We start from the raw sequence: 23,863 nt of genomic DNA, 5'->3' as shown, positions 1-23,863 counted from the left end.
GGAGGGGTGCCAAATCCTAGATGTAAGGGCAAAAAAAACTTTGTCTACCACGACCACAAATGTAGTTGGGGGCACTAAAAATAGGTTAAAATTATGCCTGTGGCCCCACACACGTAGAGATTTTTTTCTTGAGTCTCATCCCTGAAAGTGCCTATATGCTGTTGTGAGAAATGTTAAAAAGAAAACCAAATAGAAAATTTGAAGTATATTTATTGAAAATATGGTCAAAATAAATGAAAGCTAACATTTCAAGCTTGTTCATGGTTCTGGCAATAAGATGATGCAAGATAAAAAAAATCAACATAGTATATACAAGGAAGAAGTACACATAAATGTAAAAGAAAAGGATAAAAAAACAATTATTTTTTAGACTCTTGATTCTTCATGCAATTGTTTCTTTTCTAGTTGATCGTTCTCATTTCATATTTATTAGTGGAGGCTCTTCTGAGAACATTGTCAGGAAAGCTACACGAGACTGGAAATATCAGAAAAAGTTTTTAAGTAGGAGCAAATTGGATATTTCAAGGTCATCTGTGTGTTATTCACACAAATTCCTAAATAGATATACAAGCATATTTTAACATTTTTAGAGTCGCGGCTGATAACAAAAATTCGGTCAAACTTTTAGCTCAGTATTTTGTGGCATACACACAGCAGTCATTCCTTTTCAGCAAAATAAGTAGAGGCTTGTGACAGTTGCATGAATACTGATGTGGATGATTAAGTAAATTTTACCTTCCAAAAACTCAGTATCAGAGAAACTCACTATGAACATGATCATTCAATATGCTAATATTAGGCCATATGCTGATTATTTAAATTTAATTTCAACTATTAAGCATTGGTACTGAGATATTTAGCCAGAATTTTAAATAAATATTTATGTGTACAAGAAAACAGTAGTTGCACAAAAGGTAAATTTTGGAAAGGTTAATTAAAATCCTGGAAAAAAAGGTTGAATTTTTTTTTCCAACGGTTGCAATTACTTTAAGAAATACAATCAAGTGTGGATGGGGGGGGGCGATGAGGGTGAAGGCGATTGCCCCTCCTAAAAGTCAAGTAATATGGGAGAAATTCCAGTGTCCTATAAAATAAGGGGTAATCCAAGGCACCTACACAATAAGTTGCTTCTCGGACACATTGCCTTGGATAAACCTGCCTCCATTTGCAGCTGAATATATCTGTCTGCACTCCATTCACAGCTGAAGATGTCTGCAACAGCTAACTTAGCAGCTCAATGCATCTGCTTAGGTTCATTTACAGTTGGAGTTGCCTGCCTCCATTCCAATTGCAGCTGAAGATGCCTGCCTTTGCTTCATTCTAATATGAAGATGTTTGCCTCTGCTCCATGCACAGCTAAAGATGTCCCAACTATTACTCTTCTCAAGAGCCAAATGATATGGGAAAAACTGTCCCGTAAAATATGGGAAGATACAACTAAATTTCATACTTTGCTCCTCCCGACACATCGTCCTGGATCCGCATCTGAATACAGTGGCACTTAGTTTGCTTAATTACTCTCCACACTTTAAGAAAAATAAACCTTTCAGTCCTGAGCATTCATTTTTTTTTTGGAATTTTCGAGATGTTTTCACATTTTTGATACTCAAAAAATACCTTTAAAACATAAATGTCATCAAATTTTTATTTTTTTTAAATTTTCAATTTTTTTTGTGAAGTAGTAACTCACTTTGGTCAAATTTTTTCAGCCAAAATACTGCAGGGTATATTCATCTTCACATACAAATTTTGTTCAGAATTTTATTGCTAAATTTTATGTAATCACACTTTTCCCGGAGGCATTTTCGCCTGGAAGCCATCTTAAAAAAATCCCTGACAGTCAACTTCAGACGCTGCCCTCTGATGAAAGCCCCGAAGTTCATATTCACCATATTTCTAACTCAAAACTTACACAATCCTTTGAAGGATTTAACTTCCTGAAGTTAGAAAAAAAATACTACAGTGAGAAAAAGCAACCCACACATTTGTGCATGCAGGGTCTGAAAGGGATAAATAAATAAACAACGAACTCAACTAAAATTTAATTTTGACTTAATGAAAGTGTGATTTGTGCTTTATTTTATTCCATAAAAATTTCTTGAATTATACTCGTAAAATAATAAGTGTCAATAATTATACATTGGAAATTTAGTCCATCAAGCTGATGTTTGAGAAAGATAAATAAGATAATGTCATTGATTTTCGAGGTGCATTAAATACAATCAAACCTTGTTAATGAGTCACTCTTGGGATAGCAAAAATATGACTTAGTAAGCGGAGCGACTCATTAAATGGAGTAAGAAATAGCTGTGCAAATTCGTACATGAGGACAATTGGGACTTCCAAAAAGTGATCCGGTAAGCGGAGTGACGCGTTAATCGGGTGACGCACTAACGAGGTTTGACTGTATCTGATAATTTAATTAAATGTGTCATTTAAATAATTTTTTTTCATTCATTTCTGTAACCCAGTGGGTGAAAATGTGCACCAAAGCTGCTAAGAGTGCTGCATTTGTTTGCAGTTTGCAAGCTTGCAATATTGATGGGTACATCATTCTGTTCAGAGCCTCACAAATGCCAGGTCATCAGAGCCATAATAAAATCTGTGTTGGTGCCTAAAAATGTCTGTGTATGTGGTTGCTAAATTGGAGTCTATGGATGACAAAAAAATTTATATTTTCATGACTGTGTGTCTTTTAACATAGGAAAAGGATAAGTTCCTGAAAAGTTGAAAAAATATTATCAAGAAAAATTTTTTTCTCGAGATTTTATTCATTCTCAGCTCCTAAGAAATCTGGCTGGCGCCTAATTTTTTTCTTTTGATTTGGCCCTGCATCTGTTTGATCATTAGTAAATGTTGACTAAGGCAAGGCAGCTGTTGGAGACTAAAGCTTGAGAACGACTGCTTTTGCCTCTATCTGGTGTGGTGGATTTGTGTGATTTAACTGGTATGGTTCAGGTTTTGTGCTGTGCAGTGATCTGATTCACACCATAGGCCTACCAGTTAAGTGTTAAAATTGTCTCTTTTAATATTGAAACTACTTTATGCTCTGCAAGCCTCTAAAATTATGTTTTTGAAATTAGCACTGTGGTACTTATTTGAAGAAAAACTATAATAATTTTTTGGCATTAAACATGAGAGCTATGCTTTAGGATTTTGTAGTGCTGTGTGCAAAATATTTTATAAAATGTCTCTGGAAATTTGTGAATTTGATCAAGGATATAATTATTAATCTATATGAATCCTGAATAACTTATTCTGCAAATCCAACCCAGATTGTTTTAAACTTTCGTATTTATTATTTTTTCAACATAACGGTGTAAAAACAAAATTTTATGTTAATTTTTATTTATTTTCTTGTCAAAATTATCATAGTACGTACAGGATACATCTTAGTGACTACTTAATTGCTTTGATGCTTGAACTTATAAAACATCAAAATTTTGAATTAAAATGCAAGTATAAAGCAGCTTAAGTTTTTGTATTTTGCTATGAAAGATTTCACATACTTGCTCTGACGGAAGTACTGGACCAAAGGCTTCAAGTAGCAAGTCATCCTCTGCAACAGCTTTTTTATAATCCTCGAAAGTCAGAATTCCTTTGTTGCTTTTAACCTGGAAGAAAAAGAATACAAAAAGTAATCAATCAAAAAATAATATTTCTATTTGCAATACCATGCAAAACAAAAATTTGGTTGCGAATAATATCTAAAATTGTTTTTCCCCCACTTGGAATATAGTTCAATACTTCCAGGTTTCTGCCATTGAACTGTGCGTTCATGTTAAAAATGCTTTAGTCAAGGATCAAGAACTTAAGGTTACAAGTCTGAGAACTTTTTTTATTCAAGAAATAAAGTAACAGCTTGTGTCTTCTAATAAGATTGAAGAAAGTGATCAGTGTAATTATATTTCAATTTGATTGCTACCACTGCAAGCATTTTTTTAACACGCTAACTGGTGGGGGTTTTGGTCCATTTGTCAATGATCGATTCCCGTCCAGTGTTTGCCATTATGCATCCAGATGCATGATTCATGCATAAGGATTCAGTTTTACTCCTCCATATTTCATCGAGAAGTGAAAATGTTCCTTCAAATTTCAGATAATTCTTTTAGTAGAGTTATTTCTTACTGATAAAAAATACTTTTTTTTTTTTTACCAAAACACCCCTTAAAAAATTTCGGGTGAGTGAAGTTATCCTTCAAGATTATATTTTTGTAAAACACTACTCCCGCCACACTGTTGAATGCCCTTTCTTAAAAGTACCTGCCAGTTGAAATTTCTTATAAAAATGGCATGTACCACTACCATCTTAACACATCAGCAATTCTAAGGGTAGGATGATCATGATTTTGCATTGCAATCAATATAAACTGAAGCCAGTTAGCGTGACCCATATCATTACTTTGTTCCTTTACTTATATCCACAATTATCTTGTGCAAGAGGGTGATGAAACATTAAGAGTGCTTTGATTCCCACAATAGGTGTTCAACATCTAGTGGCCTATACTTTTCCTGTACCACTTGCATATTTTTTATCACCACACTTTTTCTATTCTTCAACTGCAATAATACTAGTTCAAGTTGAGGCAAAATATAAATTATTGAAAGCTGATCAAACACTATGTTCCAACCCAGAAGTGGTTCAACTCTCAACTAAAATTTTCATCACTGTTTCTAGTAGATTTTCAGTGTTTTTAGTGAAAGTGAAAAAAATTTATAGCTCAAAAATTTTAGTACTTTTCTGGTCATGGGCTATATTTTGCAAGGATTACTTGTGCAGGTCATATAAGAGCTGATATTTTTTTCTTGAAGGCTAAATATCAATGAAGAACACTGATGAAATTAATTTAAATATGTTTTATTTGTGCTAACATATTTTTTTCCATACTTATCATTGCACAAAAATCAATTACACATTGTATAATTATGTCTCAAAATATGCTTTCGGATTTGCAATCAAATTTTTCTAAGATGGGCAGAAAAAATAATGCAAAAACAACCGATAGGTGGCGCTGACATACACAAGTCAAAGAAAAGATACATAAATAACAAACGGAATGCCTCTGAATCGTTTATTATAGCAGTATGTGTTCCACATGACCACAGGGAATAATACATTGCAGGCGAGTCACAAATCCAACAACGGCAGAGAGCAGCAGGTCCACATACATGGCTTATAACAGTGAACTGGTTGTGAATAAGGAGTGCAAGTTCTCATAATCATCTCATTTGCATATTTCCACCGAAGTCACTCGTACCAGCGCCATGTATCAGCTGTTTTTTTAGTTATTTTTATTAGTTATTGTTATTTTCTTTATTAAAAAAATTCTTGTGATCTAGCGATGCTAACCCTGCAAACAATTTTATTTCGGTTACATCTCTGGGTTTTTATGAATTTTTAAATTTTCTATGGACTTTTTGCCCACCCTGTATGTACATATTACTTAAATATTAATAATACAGAATCATTTCTGACACTTACTATTTTCTGCAAGAAAATTTCTACAATATCTAGGATACCTTCTGTCGGGTCCTCATCTTGAGACTGAAAAATATGAATGAACAATGCTATCACATAATTATAATAATATAGTGTTACATTCAAATTAATACTGCTCCTTTTTTTGACCGACAGAACTACTAAACCCCTCTCTCATAAGCGAGCCTTGTACAAAAAAGCAGCAGATATATATTTTCCTCTCAATAATTATTGAATATTATGTTTACTTGTGATGTGTGTGAAGAGATTTAATAGATTTTGGAATGTATTTCAAACATGAAGAGTTTCACCTAGAACAAACCTTGAAAAGAATATACATTTTGTTGTGGGAAGAAACTCTTAAGGCAAAGGGCTCTTGTTATAAATTGTCTCAACCGTATGTTTAGCTTCATTCTGCCTTGATGCTATAGATCAATTGCACAGGAGCCAAAAATAGCTTTGAAGATGCCAAATGAGAGAGAGAGTTAATTCACAGTTGATACACTAGTTTTGAGACTAATTTTTTATCATATCTTTTACCTAACTATAAAAAAGAATAGAATTGTCCAATTTGTCACATAATCTGCTTAAATAAGTGGTTCCCAACCAGGGGGTACAGAGCACCATTTGTGGGAGCGCCAGTTGGAAAAAAAATTTCATGTTGACTATTATGTCATGTTATTCAGGAAAATTAAAATGATGACTTTTGACAATTGACTTTCAAATCCTAATAAAATATGAACCATATCAATATTTTGATGCCTGATTTTGTGTTATAAAAGTTTCTTTTTCGATTAGTGATCGGACTTGTTTTCCAATTTCGGTTGAGAAAAAATACCATTACTTACTTAAACTACTTTGTGGTTTGTTTGCATTAATACCTCATATTGTTAGCATGCTGCGCTTAGATTTGTTACTGTCGTAAACACACATAACTCAGGAAAAACATTAAAAAATTCAGTCAAGTGTCAAAGAAACATTAATTTTTAGTTGTTGTGGTTGGAATCAATGGGTGAAGAACTATTCAATTAAACTTTTTTTTTTCCAAATCTCAAATTAAAAAAAAATAGTGTTTTTTTTAGTTTTTTTTTTGAATTGATTTAAAAAAATTAAGTTGAAATTAAATATTAGCCATATATAGCAGAAAAGATATTAAGCAATAAATAAAATAATGCATACAAATTAATTATTGGATAATCCATGTTACCAATTACAAAAGAAAAACTTGAACAATCTAGTAGATAAAAAACATTATCCAAGGTGGTGCGGGAAGGTAAGTTGCATTCTGGGGGTGCTGGAAGGAAAAAAGGTTGGGAACCTCTCACCTAAATCCATTCTAGTTCTCAGGGGGATTATACCATATTCTGTGTGTGCGTCTCTATTTTTTTTCAACAAATGGAGAAAGAAAAATGTGCTAGAGAAGATAAAATTTATGTCTCATCAATATTATTTCATTAGGGCAGCTGTGACACGTAGCAAGGCAATTGAATTGAGAGATCTCTGAATATTGAGTATTTCACATCAAAATATAGTATGATTATTGTTTACAGTTTCATACGTTTTAGCATTTTTAGAAAAATTAAGAATCAAAGAAGTCACTCACCACTGTCACCAGGGAACGCACCAACAATGAGCCAATCTCATCCCTGCTGAGTTGATTGTCATCTTTCAGGTCAAATGCAGAAAAACAGACTGAAATGATAAGACGAAAATAATCTAGAAGAAATTTAATAACTTTTGGGCAGATATGAGGCTTAATAGATACTTTTACATGTTCTTACTAAATAGGACCCGATTGCACACTAGTAACTCTGATGCAAAAGAAATGAAATGTTTGTACATAATTTCAATCAGCTATAAGAGATTCATCTATTGAACATGTTCTTGAAATGTTGCACAACTGGGGATTCACTTTTTTCAAACTCTCTACTCATGTTGCATACTTATTTGTATCATTCGTTTTTGTGTTAAGAATCAAACAATCAATCACGGTCATTTAATGACAAGTCCCTAAATTTGTAGAAAACAAAAGTAGAGAAAAGTACTTTATTTATGAAGCATCTAAATCAGGATACTAATTTTCTTCTATTGAGAGATACTGTGCACTGAATACTCAATTTGTATCAATGTGTTCATATAATATAAGCACAATAGAACCTAGATCATCTGACCCTTGTTTACTCAGAACTCTCTGATATTTTACATCAGTTTCCTCAGTGGTAATTAATGCTGAAGAATTTGATTAATTGAAATATATAGTTTATTAAGAAAAAAAACAATATATATAAATATATATAAATACAGTATTCTACTCAAGGGATCGCTTGATCCGTCCAGAGTATACAAACATAAATTTTTCTGTGGTGGCATACACTTTCATATAGGCTACTAACAAGTACTAAGCAAAATACAAGTATAGAGATAGACAAATATTTCAAAGGCCTAGGTGACACAACACTGTATACTGGGGGCCGAGAAGTACCTTCCTATTGTAGTAAAATATTAATATAATTGATAATTAATTGTTTGAAAGCTCTTAATTTATTTTCATATTTTATTTCATTTGGCAGGTTATTAAAATATAATGGAGCCAAATATATAAATTGCTTTTGGGTTAATGTTTTTTTAGGTTGTATAATATTATATTGAAAACCTCGACGGAGACGTGTGTTTGTTGGGCATTGCTTGATTTCAAACCAAGTAGGATTTTTATAAATAAACATTAGACTTCGGTACATATACAATTTTTCAATATTAAATCTATAGTCTGATTTATAATTATAGGCAGATGGTGTAGGGTTACGAGAGGAAATAATATTTATAGTTTTTTTCAGAGCACTTATTAAAACATTTAAATTGGACTCATAATCACCTCCCCAAACACATATAGCATACTGAATAAGTGAGTAGAACCAAGCAAAATAAAGTGTATGAATAAATTGAGGAGATATAATATTTTTAAGCAATATAAACGAACATTCATGTATTTTATTTTGTTACTAAGTGCAGTTGCATGAGAGTTCCATTTCAAATTTTTGTTTATAGTGACTCCTAAATATTTATACTCTTCAGTTTCCGAGACAATCGGACAAAAACATTGGTCATCAGAACATCCCAACTCATGGCATCGAATTATAAGTGTTTCAATATTTCTATTGTATAATTGAAAATTTATGTATTTAGTTTTGTTGAGATTCAAGGTTAACTTATTATGCCTCAACCAAGTGTTAATTTTTGTTCAATCTTCTTCAGTATCAGATTTCAGCATGGTATACGTTTGTTCTGACAAAACAATAGCTGTGTCATCGGCATAGCTAATCAAATCACCATGTAGATCCAGGTTATTGATATCATTAACAAAGATTAGAAATAAAATCGGTCCAAGAACAGAACCCTGTGGGACGCCAGTTTTAATAATCCTGTATGTACCTATTGTATCATTTATTTTAACTGCTTGCATTCTATTTGACAGATAAGTTTTAAACCAGTGATAAGTGTTGCCTCTCAGACCTGAACAATATAACTTATGCATAAGAATTGGATGATCGACACTATCAAAGGCTTTTTTTAAATCTAAAAACATAGCAAGGGTTCTTTTGCTCTCGTTAATACTTTCATATACTTTTGCTGAAAATTTCAAAATTGCCATCTCGGTATTCTTATTTTCAAGAAAACCGAACTGATTGCTCGAGAAAAAATTAAATTGATTTAGAAAATTTATAATTTTGTGTTTCATTATCTTTTCCAAAATTTTCGAAAAAACGGGCAAAATAGAGATCAGACGATAGTTTTTGAAATCATTGACATTACCTGATTTATGAATGGGTATGACAAGAGCACATTTTAATTTATCAATAAAAATTCCATTGAGAATTAATTAATTAATTAATTAATTTATTTATTTTAAATGCTGAAATTTATTGCTGAAGTCCCAAATTCACCTACTGATAGAAAGAAAGGTGTAAAAAGGTTTTTCAAGTGCAAAACAACAATAGCAATGCTTTTGAGGGTCTCGCTAAAAGGCAATGTTTGGTTAGGGAAGCAAAAACATTGCAATTCATCAAAAATAATTTTAAAACAACTTTGTGCAACCTTGTTAAAACAACATCTGCAAAGCAGAGGACGATCAAACTGTATATGCTAGTTAAATGTATAATATACAGGTATAGGTATTCAATTGCAACACGTACAGTTGATACTGGACCTTTGAATTGATGCATATCCTATTATGGGGATATTTTGATTTATCATGTCAGATAATCGGAGTGCTACTGTTAATTTCTTTTTCAATTTTTATGAATCCCAACTCTAGAAGTGTAATTATATGTGATAGAATAACAACACAATCGAAAAAACTTACATGGAATTTTTTCCTCTAGTGTTCCACGAAGCATTATGGACATCGTTTGTATGAATTCCTTCATTGATATTGCGCCACTCCTGCTAAGATCAGAGGCTTGGAATACTGAAAAGAAAATTAATGGAAACTTCAGTTTCTCTACTTATCAGTATCAATGATTCATCTTAAATGGAATTTTATTGCAAAAAAGTAGGTTTCTTTCATTATTTTTACCCTTAATCATATTTTGATTGTGCTTTTTATCAGGGATACTAGTTCCATTGGTTGTAAGTATAGCATGATTTTTGTGGTACATTACCTCTCCATATTTTTAATGGAATTCACAGGAAATTTTACAGTTCTTTTTGACATCTGTATTTTAATTGCTAATTTTTTTAATTCATATTTTAAATTTGCTCAAAGGTTTACACAACTCCAATACAAAATTCATTTTCATAAAAAATAAGGACAATCTTAGGCCAGTATTACACTATAAAAGTTCTTTGATAATCTTTTATAAAACTTTTATTCGAATTTATTTTATAAAATGTATTGTAAGACAGTAAATAGATCATATTACACTGTATAAAAGATTTATAAAATATTTTTTTAAAGTTTTGGTTAGTTTTTGAGTTTGCTTGTGTCATTATCATAGCTATATTGATCAGTGTTCCAACGTTGAGGTGTAAATACGAGTCAGGTTCCTATTTGAAAAAGTCTGTCTGCAGAGAGCAGGCAGACCTTTAACATGGTACTTACATAATGTAAAAATTTACTATCTTTACTTCAAAATACAGAAGGGAGATGTCAGCACCAGCAAGAACATGAAACAAGCATAACTGACAACAGAAATACATTAGGGTTATGCATATACATACACTCACTGAACATGTTCTGATATGTACCGATTCATTACAAATTCCACAGAGCAATGTGTACAAGGTGGATGTATGATTAAGTATTAGTAATAGCTATGGATTGAGTATTTTTACTAATTGCTGTAGAGCAAATTTATCATTTGTGTTCATTGTAATGGCTTATATTTTAAAGAATGGGGGGGGGGGGGAAAGAGGGAGAAAGCATGTGTGGATAAGAGACCATGGATACTCATGAAGAAATTTAAATCAGTCTGATATTTATATATTAAGATCTTAGAAGCTCCCACTGACCACACATCACTCGTTTTTTAATTATTTGATCAAAATCACAAAGTATATATAAGTATTCAGCAGTTTGTACTGCAGCATAGAACATCAATATAAATCTTTTATCAAACATTAGATGAGGACACTAACTCTAATAAAATAAACTGACTAAATTCATGTCTTTTATCAAAGTTGACAATTAAGCCTGGATTACATTATACAAGTTTGAATTTTTTTTTTTACAAAACTTGAAAAAAACCCCCAAAAATAACCAATAAGCTTGATTACAATAGTTCAAATGTAACATGCCCCTGCTGGTGGCATTTTCATGTTTTATAAAAGCACTTTTCTGAAACTTTTATAGTTCAAGGCCGGTATTAGGTTGGCTAACATATTTGTATACTATCATATTTCTTAGGCTAACTTACTTTATAAAAGATCTTTGTTAAAGAATCTTTATAGTGTAATACTGGCCTTAATGCATATGACTAGGACATTGGGTGCACCACAAAATTTCACTCATTCAAGCTGAATAAGAGATGAACTACTTCTTTCAGGGCCAAATGTGCATTATCGTATTTGTGACTAGTGCTGAAATCTTTTCTGCTTAATTGTCATTAATTTTTACATATATCTCATGTATATCGTATTTTATTCAGTATTCTTAAAATTGCTTTGGGAGGTCTGATAAAATTCTCAAAAGGTGCAGAGTTTGTACACCCATAGATTAAGGTGATCATATTTCTTCCAGACTATGCTTTTTAAGGACACACACACAAGTAGCGTCAAGATGAAAAATTTATAAAGATGAAAGATAAATGAAAAACGACTGAAAATGAAAATTTTTTACCAACATGACAATTGAACTGAATGAAAAAAGTTCTATAAAAGACAGATCACATGGTAATCTTAGAAAGGATAAATAAATGCTAACACTGTTCGTGAAATTAATTGTAACAAAAAATATTCTAACCCCTTTCCATGAAGAATTCTTCTCTCATGCCTAAGCAGTTGTGCAGGAAGTCCATGTATTTCAGTCTGTCCAGAACCTTTGATCCACAGGAAAATTTCTTGAATATTTCCATCAAGCTGGCTACCTCATGTTCTGTAACTGATATATCAATGAATATTAAACACTTTTCCATTTCTGAATAACAATTAATAAAAAACTTTTATTAGACAATTTGATGGATTGAAACAAAAGTTTTTACCCAGTGATAATAATAAGCCGTGGAAAAAAAAGAAGCTTACAGTGAGTCTCTTTGACCAAATTCCGGGCAAGTTCTTTTTCTTCAATAACACTGAATTGATATTTTTCTTTAGTTTTTCTCTTTGCCATGGTATGGATCAGGCTATCAAAAGATATTTGAATTTTATTATTCTTTATAAATAAAGGGCAGTGGAAGAAAAAAAAATTACTATTTATTATTTATCTTTACATTTTTGAGTTATTAAAGCCCAGAATTTTTAAGATATCTGACTATGTTCAAAGCATCATTTTGGAAGAAAATATCAGTTGTCCTGTTTTTATTTTTTGTAAAATTGACATTTCTTGTAAGGGGCCTTTCAAGTATTACGTCATCATCGATGGGGGGGGGGGGAAGGGGGGTTTCCAATTTGCTGACTTTTGATGACAAGGGGGGGGGGGTTTGGATAATGCTTACGTCATCAAGCACCCTTTATGGAAATATGAGTTAGGATTCAGAGGGGCAGAGCTGATGACGAAATTTTGCTGACGGGGGGGGGGGGGGTGGTCAAAATGGCTAAAAATTTGTTTACTTTGTTTAATACTTGAATGGCCCCTAATTCCAAAACAGGCCTTGTTTTGCTCTTATAATATGGAAAGCTCATTTTGTTCCCCCCCCTCTAATTTTGAACAGAAAAACAGTAAATTTGGTGCCCTTCCTGATCAAGCGTCTCCGTTCACCAGACCCCAACTCCAACCTCCTCTAGTTGTGGCCTTCCCTGAGATTTCTTTTATAAAAGTGGGTGGACAAATGACTTGAGAATTCACACATTGTTAACTAGTTTAATAAATTATTAATGTATGTGGCACAACTGTAATATAAGTAGAAGAAGGTTTACCGATAGGTGGCTTCGTTTACCGATAGGTGGCTTCGTTCGGATGGGATCCATCTAAATAAGAGAGGGGTCTGGGAGGTTTACGATAGTCTTAGGTCAGGTTTTTTACTCCCAGACCACGTAGGCGGGAATGCGGGTTAGTTAATGATAATCACAACAGTACTGACGGGGAATTACCCACCTCTGACTTGGATGGCTTCTCGATTGACAACAAACCACCGGGCAAATTAAAATGTGTGTTAATAAATGCCAGGAGCTTGGGTAACAAGAAAGATTTTTTAGAAACTATGATAGTTGTGGAGGACTTGGATCTTATAGTCATTACAGAATCTTGGGCAAACAATGGTTATGAATCTTTCTTACACATCTCCGGATACGATACTTTTTTGAGAAATAGATCTGATAGGAAAGGGGGTGGAGTGTTGATATACGTGAAATCATGTTTGAAGGCTAGAGAGTGTAACGTGCAGAGAAGTGATATTGAAACCATATGGGTTGAACTTGAGAACAAAAGACGTCATAAGCTTATTGTTGGGGTTTGTTACAATCCACCGAATAGGGATCAAAACTATATCGCCAAAATGCATGATGAAATTTCCTACATGTGTAAGCGAAAGAGGGTTCTCATACTAGGGGATTTCAATTACCCGGGTATTGATTGGGAGAACCTTTCATCTGGAAATCAGTATGAAAGAGACTTTCTTAAGTTGGTGCTCGAAAATTTTTTGTATCAGCTTGTATCAGAAGCCACTAGGGGTAATGCTATTTTGGATTTAGTTCTTACTAGTTCTGAGGATCTAGTTGAACATGTTTCGGTGGGGGAAGAGTTTTCTTCCAGTGATCACCGTATCGTCAGATTTCTCTGTAACTTTTCCTCGGGTAAGGTTGATAACAAAAGACTGGTTCCTTGTTTTCGGAGAACTAACTTTGATGTTTTGCGAAGAAGGTTAGCGGAAGTTTTCAAAGACCGGTTGGAATCAGTAGGGGTGGTAAGTCAATGGGAAGAATTTAGTACGAAGCTGTCCTCTGTTTTGCACGACGTCATACCCTTTGTTCGAAAAAAGCGTGTTTGTACATCACACCCTCTATGGTTCACGGATAGCGTGCGGAACCTTTATCTTGAAAAGAAAAGAGCATTCAGAGAGTATAAAAGTGGACGAGGTGACCTATCATTGTTTACTGATAAAAGAAGACTGTTGAAGAAAGCGATAAGGGATAGTAAAAAGCAAGTTGAATCTAGGTTGGCAGATAACATTGGCTCTGACCCAAAATCATTTTTTCGATACGTCAATAATGGATGTAAGGGGACAGTTGGCCCCCTCTCGATAGGAGGCTCAAAAGTAGAGAGCAATGTAGGCATGTGTAGTGCTTTGAATGACTTTTTTGCGTCGGTTTTTAATGGAGATAATGATATTCGATATACGGGTGTTGCATGGGGTAATAAAACGCTCAACGATATTCAAGTGGAAGACGTGGAGGTCCTAAATCTTCTAAGAAATGTATGTGCAAGCAAAGCACCAGGACCAGATGATATCTATCCCAGGGTTCTCAGGGAAGGTGCTAATGAATTGTTGGGGCCAGTCGCACAGATATACAGGAGTAGTGTTGCTGAGGGTATCGTCCCGAGAGATTGGAAACTGGCTAACGTTGTTCCGATATTTAAGAAGGGTAGTAGAGAAATGGTGTCTAATTATCGTCCAGTGAGTTTGACGAGCTCCCTCTCGAAAATTTTGGAAATTATCATCAAAAGGCAGTTTGTGAAGTGGCATTTTGGTTCGAACAACCCACGGTTCTCTTATGAGTTGAATGGTGTCACTATCCCGGATGCAACTAGAGTCACCGATTTGGGAATTCTCATTGACGAGCGACTTAAGTTTTCTGAACATTGTTCAGCGGTTGTCAAAAAATCGAATAGAATGCTTGGTCTCATTTTCAAAAAGGTCTCTTCGCGTTCTCCTAAAGTCATTCTTCCGCTTTTTCGAGGCTTAGTTCGTCCTGGACTGGAGTATGCTGTAAGGTTTTGGAGACCATACCTACAGAGGGACATAGACTTGGTTGAAGGGGTGCAGAGAAGAGCTACGCGTGTCCTTATTGGCACACAGGGCTTGAGTTATGAAGAAAGACTTCATTTTTTGAATATGTTTACATTGGATGAACGCAGGTGTCGAGGAGATATGATCGAAGTGTTCAAAATTTTCAATGGGATGGATAGGATGGACCATGAACTTTTAGTACACCGCCAATCGACTGCTTTTACAAGGGGACACCAGTATCGATTGGTGAGGGACAATGCAAGGTTATGGTGTCGCAGGGAATTTTTCTCCAATAGGGTTGTTAATAAATGGAATAGCTTACCCCCGGAGGTAGTAAATTGTAACACAATTGACACGTTTAAAAAGAAATACGATAAACATGTTGGGGTAAATCGAGAAGCTATCCATTCTTAGAATAAGACAACCATAAGTATTCTTTATGGGCATTGTATAATATCTTATCATGTGTATATATTGTTTGTAATTTGTGTTAATTGCATTTTTAATTGGGTTGCTGTATTTTTGAAACATATGACAACCATATTTTTATGGGCATCTTTTTATCAGCCACCTCGTTGGGCATTTTGCCTGTTGTGGCGTTGTATTTGTATTTGTATTTGTATTTGTATAAGAATATATTATTTTAGCTTGAGGGTTCACAAGTAAAATGAACATTGTGAACCTTCAGCAAGAGAATTTGTTTCACCCATAATTAAAAGGAGAAAGATCAAGTTTAACAAATTATTACAGATTAAAAGATTTTTTAAAATTTAAATTCCATTTTAAAGTAAAAAAAAAAACAATCATATTAAATGCTTGGGAATTACCTTGCTAAAGTTTCTCAATCCTATTAAACGCACCGATAGAGCTGAAATATTTTGAAAAAAGGGGCATGTTTTAGTTTATACTGAAGCTATACTGTTGCTATGGTGATGCTGTACAATAAATTTCTGATGAGAAAATAATTGAAAAATTTTCATGTTCAGGGTTTTAGTTTTTTGAACAAAAAATTCAAATATTTACAAATTTTTTTCATCTTAAAAAAAAAAAACCCAAAAAACTGAAATACACAATGTCCCGAGAAATACGGGTTAAATAGTCAATAGCATTTCGTGGATGAATTTCTCATCATCCAAAACAAAGAAAACAGGAAAAAACTACTCTTGCACTGAAGTTTTATTTATTTAATTGGCAAAAAATATACAATTTGAATCCAGTTTGAAATTTTGTCATAAATATTTTCAATGTAGATTTCACATGAAATCATCTCAGCTGAGGTATATCGAAATGTAGCAGCTCCTTTATACGAATGAAGTAAACATTGTACTTGAACTGTATTTTCATTTGCTGCTTGTCCTCCTACAAATTGAATCCAACAATTTTTCCATTAAAAAGGTATGAAATAAATGTTCATTGTCATTTACGTATTTTAATTTTGTTTCATTATTTTCATTCCATGAAACATTAATTGTCCAATTTCACGAAGTTTGTCAATCCAATGCTTGTGTGTTCATTATAATTTTTTACTTAGCTGATTCACGTGATTAGATTTTGAATGCTTGGTTTGCACTACACAGTATAACATAGGGCCATATGTAATGGTAAACAGTCAGCATTCATATATAGCCTACATATTTGCAAAATATGGAAAATATAAAAAAAAATAATACTTGATAATTATAGAAAAATGGGAACAGCTTTGGTATACCCCCCCCCCCCACTTGGCGACTTTTTTTAACCGCCAAACACGTCTGATGCCCCGACAAAAACTTGCCAAGGCCGTCTACTGATGCTATGGATGGCGAAAAAAAAAAAAAATCGGCAGCCTAGAAAACGTAACAGCATAGGCGGAGATTGACTTGGAAGTCTCTGGGGGCAAGGTCATTATTGCTGGGGGGGGGGGGGGGCACGATGTTGATGATGCCAATTCATCTATACATATATACATTAGATCAGTCGACTCCACGTTTGACTCTGGGGGCCCCCCCCGTATCTCCGCCCATGCGTAACAGTAATAAAAACCAACGAGAATATCTAGAGAAAACTCAAGAAAAATATAACAGTATGATCATAAATAACCTGTGGATTATAAATAATTCCCTGGGTAAAAAAAATATTCTCAGATTTCGGGGTTAATAAATAAATATTTACATATATATACAAACAAAAAGACGTATATATATGTTTCTGCCAAAACCCGAAATTGGCCAATTCACAAATTTGCCAGTTTCGTTGAAAATTGACCTGGCCAAGGCCAAAATTGATAACAAAAGACATGATTCGGAATCATTGTCAAGTTGGTGTATTTTTTCGTGATAATTATGTCCATGTTAGTTATGGCAACCCGTCATATTACGGTCAAAATGCTGTAATAATTTTTTCCTTCAAAACGAGACAAAAACTATATCTTCATATTATTAATTTTAAAGTTTTTTGTCTCAAATTTCCTTTTTCCTCTCTCTCATCACATGGAGCTAATCCAATACAGCTACTATATATACAGGCATGTATCACACGTTGGTGATGAAAGAAATGAATTTGGCTCTTGCTGGGCCATCTTCCATCAGCACATTAAGCTTTGGTCAGGGATCTCTGGTTACTTTGGGAAATTGCCTGCCAAAGTTCGAATAATTTCTGTAATTAAGACTTTGGTTTTGGCCATTCGCAAATTGGTCACACTTCTGCTTTAGCAGTAACATATACAAAGATCGCTGGAAAGCCTATAAACCTCCATTAGGGCTATGTGCCCAGTTCAAATTATCCAATTATGGCAGGTAGCAAGGAAAAGCTTTTTTTTCACTTCAGTTACTTTGCTACATTTTATGAAGTTAGCATTTTACATTAACAATTAATTTTTTGATTCAGTTTGATACAATTTTCAATGAACTTCAAAACTTCAATTCAGGATGGGGTCATAGAGTCACATTAAATTAGAAATCCCCCGCCCCCCCCCATTGATTTTTAAAGGAGAGGTTCTCTCTAGGCAAAAAGCTGTCATTGATATGAGTTCATTTTCTCAATGTTTCTGTAACACTTGTACTGATGTTAGCCTCTTGCCCCCGCAGCGAAAACCTTATCAGTTACTTTCATTTAGGACTGTTTTGTTTATGAAATAAAGGAGAGAAAAAAAAAACCATGCTTGGTACCTAAGAAATTTGGCTTGCGATTGTTTTTTTTCTTTAAACTCATCAAGCCATGTAGTATAATAATTTTCTCTTTTCTCGAGGAAAAAGTTTTGCCAAGATTATAATAAATAGCCATTCTTTAGTGTGTAGACAAGAAGAGAATGTCATGTGAATAACAAATGACACTATAAATTTAGGTTGGTTTTCCTCTAAAGTTTTTGGTCATGATGGAAAAAAAGTGTATAATTTTTTTAAAAATTGTTTAAATACAATTTTTTCTCCTGTTTGTAAACCAATAGCAGCCATGTTTGACATGTTCCAAAATGTTTTTGGGAAAAAGAAGACAACAGAGCCAGAGAAGACTGGAGCTGAGGTAGAAGATTTCGTTGTCCTTGAAAAGGGGCAAGAGGGGAAAGAAGACGACACAAACTCTGTAGCTGTAAGTTTTTGTGAATTATAGTTTTTTTTGGCTGAGTTTTTTTACCCCCAATGGTAAAAGTCATGTAATACCATTACAAAATCCCAAATCCCAGGTTCCTATGGTGACTATAAAACCTGTATTGGTGCCTAAAATTTTCTATATGTGATTACTAAAATTTTTGAAAAGTATGCTAGTGACAAAGTACAGAAGACTGGATATAATAAGAAGATGCCAATTATACATCGTATCCAATCTTTTGTAGGCCTACTGCGTACTAAAAGCTAAAATATGATGAGTGATATCATCGTCTCTCTCTCTCTCTCCTGTGTTACGTCTGTATATCTACCAAAATGGAAAAGAATCATTAAATCTAGGAGAATCTGAACTCATTAATTTTCATTATTTCTTACTTTTCTGGGCCATTTTTTTCATTATGAAAAGAAAATTTAATTGCAGTTTTTTGTTCTGTGCTCCAAAATCTTTGAGACTGTTGCATTATGGTGACCCATGTTTTTGCTTACACTGAGGGTGAAAGACAAATCTTTGAAAAAATCTGCACCATCAGTCAATATTCATGTATGCCAATTCCACTTGCAGACAGTAAATACAGTATACAAAAATACAGTAGATACAGCTGTACTAGTATGTTGGAGGAAAAATTGAATCATCAGGCTTAAGAAGGGGATGAAGACCAAAATTTACAAAACCGTATTTTTTACTCGAAAGCAGTGGTGCACAACATTCCAGCACACGGGCTAAATGTAGCCTGCCAAATTGTTCCTCTAGAAACGCATGAATATATGCAATACAAGGAATGCCTAGGTTGACCATATTTCCTTCATAAAAATACAAGGTAGGGAGAGATGCTGATCCATACAGGATATCATCAATTATCACAAAAAAAATTGCCAAATGTTAGTGGAATTTGCCAATTACAGTGAAATCTTGGTAACTCGTCATCTATTATTCCCTTCGTTGGCGCAACGCTAATTTCAATGTAAGGAAAACTGTTCTGTTGGCTGACTTGTCATTTTAGTGGCGTTTCCAGGAAAAGTCTTTTATTCTTTTCATGGTGAAAAAGTGTGGATATTGTTAATATTCAATATGGATAAAAATCTTATCTATTGGGAGTTATGATATTGTCTGTTAATGGAGAATGTTTTTGACAGAACTCAGTTTTACGATTTCTTGGAAAAGGAGTAAAAGAGAAAAAGGTAAAGCCTAAAAGACATGTATGGCATCATAGATTTTTGAACAATGATTGAGGAAGCTAGATTCACTCACTCATTTTCAAGTGAGAAGAGAAAAGTTTTATTTATATTGGATAATTGCACCGCCCATCCAAAAATAACATATCTTTTGGCAATCAAATCATGCTTTTTACCACCTAATTCACCCACAATTTCACAACCACGGTATCGAAAAATTATCTGAAGTATGAAAAATGTTTACAGAAAATTACAGACCAAAAAATATTGTGGATGTTGGAATGGATGAAAAAATTCCTAATTTAGATGCTGTTGAAATGATTGATTCTGCATGGAAGTCAGTCATGAGTGTCACGATTCGGAACTGCTTCCGTCATGTTGGTTTTTTTGTTCTGAGTCTTTGGAAAATGATAATTTCTCCGAGAATTCCTCTCACATTACATGTGGAGAAAGCATTAAATAGCACTATGGGTAATTCTAATGAGGATAAAGTTGTGGGCATTTACTCTGATCTTGTAACTTCAGAACTTTTAGAAGACAATGATATTGCAGAATCAATCAATCGAAGAGTTCTTCATGTTTCGAAGAAATATAATCAGAAAGTTCAGGTGAAGAAGTGTGTGCATCATCTCGCCATGATGCATTTAAAGCTGTAGATGTGATACGTCACTTCATACACACTTGGAAGAAAGCCGAACAATCCTGGAATAAACTGAATAGTGTAGAAGAATTTTTGTTTTCTCTTCAGAAAGAAAAACAAACAAATGTACCTAATTATTTTTCACAAAGTAAATTTTTTTTTAATGTTTTGATTCTATGATGAAGCAACCTCAAATTAAAATGAATGAGAATTAGTATCTTATTTAATGGATTTGTTCAAATGTATATAAATACATACGCAAAAACAAACTGGAATTTTCAAATGTGAATCTAATGAGATGGCCATGCATATAACCCCCACAAGAAGGAAGCTTACTGAACTGTCGGTACGTCCAACAGTTCAGTTTGGATTGTTCACTGAATTTCACACAGACCCATATAATTAGGCTCTTGTGACAAATGATCACCCACCTTCTTGATCCATGCTTGGCCCAAGATTCCATCAATCATGTTTATAAAATTCAGTTTTCATTAAACTAAATTTGCTTATTATAAATTTAGTTTTCATTAAATTCAATTTGATAAGCAGAAAGAGTGAGGGTAGGGCCCTGGATAAGATGGGGCTAAAAAAGGTTGAGAAACACTGCTCTAAAGTATCTTCGTCTTCACTGCACGTGTGAGTGGTAAGAAAGAAACAAAAACCAGTCCCTAGAGGCAGACACAGGACCAAAAAATTTGGTGGTTGCTGAATGTGGAAACTCTACAACACTAACAGTTTTATTTTTATTTCTCAAAAACTTGATTTTGAGCATATTCCCTTCTTAAACGTGATGATTCGATCCCATATATTGATGATATATATATATCAATGCTTTATGAGTATGTTGTTTCTGACCTCATTCATTCAAATGATCAGTACACATGTGATGAAACATACAAAAAAATCTTTATAAATGAGACATTGTTTTCTTCCAGTCGAATCCTTATCAAGACTTGCTTAGAAACCTGCCTCCAGTGCCTTCAGAATCCAGTGCCAAGAGGTCGACAGATATACAGTCATCAAATCAACAGCCAAACTCTTTGACTATTCAGGATGTGCCATTTGTTTTGAATACAGCTTTAGTGACACCCGATGTTCTAGATCGAGTCTGGTTGAGCATTGCCCCTTGCCTGGCGCGAATTTCAAAACCAAGCTCTTTGCAGCTGGAGTACGATTTTAGTCTTGAAAACTCTGTTGTTGAAGAATACCTCAAGTAAAATTTCATTCTAAAAATCAAAATTGTTTGCATATGTGACGAGCTTTTTTCCCCCAGCATCAAATTTTTTAAAATTCTGTTTTCACATACTCATTCATATATGTATTGTTATTGTTGTTGAAAAAAAAGAAAGAAAGAGATGTTTCATTGAAATATTATACGTGCTACAGGTTTCTGTTTTATTAAAATGAGTGTCATCGTTAAGTTCTTGTTTTAATTTCATTTCTCTTAGAAGACTTTTTCTTGTGACTTTTGGATGCATATAAGTTTTAGAGCATAATCATCAACTTATAGCAGGGTTCTTTGATGCATGGCCTGCAGGCCACACATGGCCCTTGGATCGTTTTGTAGTGGCCTGCCGATCATTTTTAGAAAATGGTTGAAAACATTGAAAAATTATTAATCCAAATTAATGGAAGAAATAATTTCCGGATACATTGGATAAAAAGAGTCATTTTAGAATTTTTGAATCAAGTAATTTCAGAATTAGTGAAAAAAGTAATATATATCAATGAGAGAAATAATTTCGTAAATTCTGATAGGAATTTTTTCACAATCAATGGAAGAACAATTCCATAATCATTGAAAGAAATGATTTCAAGATATATTGAGAAGGAAAATATTTTTTTCATAATTGCCAAAATATATAATTAAAGAATAATTTAAAGTCATTTCAGACTGAAATTAATCTCAGAATTAATTAATTTAATCAGTGATTAATCAATAACTTTGTCAATTAGTGAAAAAATTATTTCGGAACTAATTAAAATTGACAGTAAAAAAAAGAAATAATTTCAAAATAAATAAAAGTCTTCAATTATTTTTGTCCATGTATAACTTTAACCTGGTCCCCTTCTATTAAGATGACATTAAATGATATGAGGTGGTGGCCTGCAGACTTTGTGGAAAGTTTCAATTTGGCCAACATTTCTTTATGAGCCCCTTACCTTAAATTATTAGAAAATGAAAATTGTATTTGTTGAAGACAAAAATACATCCGTGTACTATAGCATTATGTACAAATTGCAGAATGATAAGGTTGGACTTGAAGCTTAACAGTGTGGAAGAGAAATGTGTATTAAAAATTTTTTTTTGTGTGCACTGAACTGTTTATACCTGTCTGATTAGCCAGTGCGATTATATGAGTGGCGTTTCAAACGTATGTTTTGATTGGTTAGGAAAAAATAGAAAGTTAGAGGAAGGAAATATGTAAATAATTCTGAGCACTTACATATCCCCGCTATTTTTTGATACACATTTTTTATGCCTTAGTAAATTTTTTTTTCAAACCCTGTGCATACAATCATATGCCAGTTATGTAGGGGTTCTTGAATTGCATAGCTTGATTTTTTTCAGTGTACTTCCGGAATGAAGGTCGTTATTAATTTTATGAAGTCCACCAAAAAAAAAATATTTTTCTCTTTTGGATCAAAATGTGATTGTCACAGGCTCGAGAAAAAATCTGTACTGGTGCAGAACCTATTTTTAGCGCTGCCCGGCCCACATTTTGTTGTAGACAAAGGGTTTTTTCACCCTTTGAATTAATTTTCACCCTTATTTGGTGACCCTCCTAAAATGGTGCCCTATCTGCAGCTTCATAGCCACCCCTGGATTGTCGTTAGCTTTGAGTTTAGAATGATTTGCTTGAGCTGTGTCATTTTCCATCACAAAATCTGATCAGTGAACAGCCATTTCAAATGACTGAAGAATATCTAATTTCCACACCATTCATAATTGTCAGTTACACGAACATTAGCTATGATATACTGCTGAAATTATCTCAATTACATAACTGAAGAACCAGTCAAAATTACTGTGAATGGCACAAATCAATTAAACAAACTAGCCATTGTTTTTTGTATAGGCCTAGCCAAATGACTCTGATTTTTAAAATGCCTCTTGAAAAAAATGTGTAATAAGAGTGTCATATTCCATAATAGTTGTGAGGAGCTCAGCCGTGAAATAAACGAATTGTGATTTAGGATTGATGACATTTAAGTGTCATGTCATCAATTCTGTCAATCACAAACCTCCATGCACCTTCAATAATACTCTTATACTTCGAGATCAACTTTTGGTACTATCTCATGCGAAATGGTTTCTAGCAGGATATAGCAGTTTCATTTCATTAGCTGCTGGTTAGGGCATCTGCCTTCAGCTTTGTGCTAAGATTTT

General features: G+C 33.6%; 2 protein-coding genes across 3 annotated transcripts; one reads left to right on the top strand and one right to left on the bottom strand.

Moving 5' to 3' along the window:
* Window positions 1-190: 190 nt before the first annotated feature.
* LOC149087047 (calaxin-like) lies at window positions 191-16,017 on the bottom strand. 2 transcript variants are annotated; one of them, XM_089231267.1, is made up of 8 exons: window positions 15,906-16,009; window positions 12,215-12,315; window positions 11,937-12,074; window positions 9,840-9,944; window positions 7,083-7,171; window positions 5,483-5,545; window positions 3,510-3,614; window positions 193-475 (listed from the first exon to the last, which is right to left on the bottom strand). In XM_089231267.1, exons 2-8 carry the CDS (start codon window positions 12,300-12,302, stop codon window positions 416-418), a joined length of 648 nt encoding a protein of 215 aa, XP_089087393.1. In that variant the 5' UTR covers window positions 12,303-12,315; window positions 15,906-16,009; the 3' UTR covers window positions 193-415. The 2 variants fall into 2 exon arrangements, with proteins under 2 accessions (XP_089087394.1, XP_089087393.1); XM_089231268.1 differs by lacking the exon at window positions 12,215-12,315 and having other exon boundaries at window positions 191-475; window positions 15,906-16,017.
* Window positions 9,912-21,892, top strand: LOC149087046 (uncharacterized). Its single transcript, XM_089231272.1, has 4 exons — window positions 9,912-10,028; window positions 16,329-16,473; window positions 18,503-18,642; window positions 21,408-21,892. Exons 3-4 carry the CDS (start codon window positions 18,508-18,510, stop codon window positions 21,687-21,689), a joined length of 417 nt encoding a protein of 138 aa, XP_089087398.1. The 5' UTR covers window positions 9,912-10,028; window positions 16,329-16,473; window positions 18,503-18,507; the 3' UTR covers window positions 21,690-21,892.
* Window positions 21,893-23,863: the final 1,971 nt, after the last annotated feature.

This window comes from Pholcus phalangioides, unplaced genomic scaffold (assembly GCF_987345545.1).
Source record: "Pholcus phalangioides strain wild (caught in Gottingen) unplaced genomic scaffold, Ppha-v1.0 ptg000004l_1, whole genome shotgun sequence".
In the NCBI taxonomy this organism is placed as follows: domain Eukaryota; kingdom Metazoa; phylum Arthropoda; class Arachnida; order Araneae; family Pholcidae; genus Pholcus; species Pholcus phalangioides.
Note: the sequence above shows the minus strand (reverse complement) of the source record. Positions and strands in the feature narration are given on the sequence as shown.

Excerpts from the sequence above, each read along its gene's own strand:
- LOC149087047 (XM_089231267.1), bottom strand. The coding sequence starts at position 12,302 with ATGGCAAAGAGAAAAACTAAAGAAAAATATCAATTCAGTGTTATTGAA. Across the intron at positions 5,546-7,082 it reads TGCGTTCCCTGGTGACAGTG|TCTCAAGATGAGGACCCGAC; the intron begins GTGAGTGACTTC and ends CATATTTTTCAG. Across the intron at positions 3,615-5,482 it reads AAATTTTCTTGCAGAAAATA|GTTAAAAGCAACAAAGGAAT; the intron begins GTAAGTGTCAGA and ends TTTTTCTTCCAG.
- LOC149087046 (XM_089231272.1), top strand. The coding sequence starts at position 18,508 with ATGTTTGACATGTTCCAAAATGTTTTTGGGAAAAAGAAGACAACAGAG. Across the intron at positions 18,643-21,407 it reads ACGACACAAACTCTGTAGCT|TCGAATCCTTATCAAGACTT; the intron begins GTAAGTTTTTGT and ends GTTTTCTTCCAG.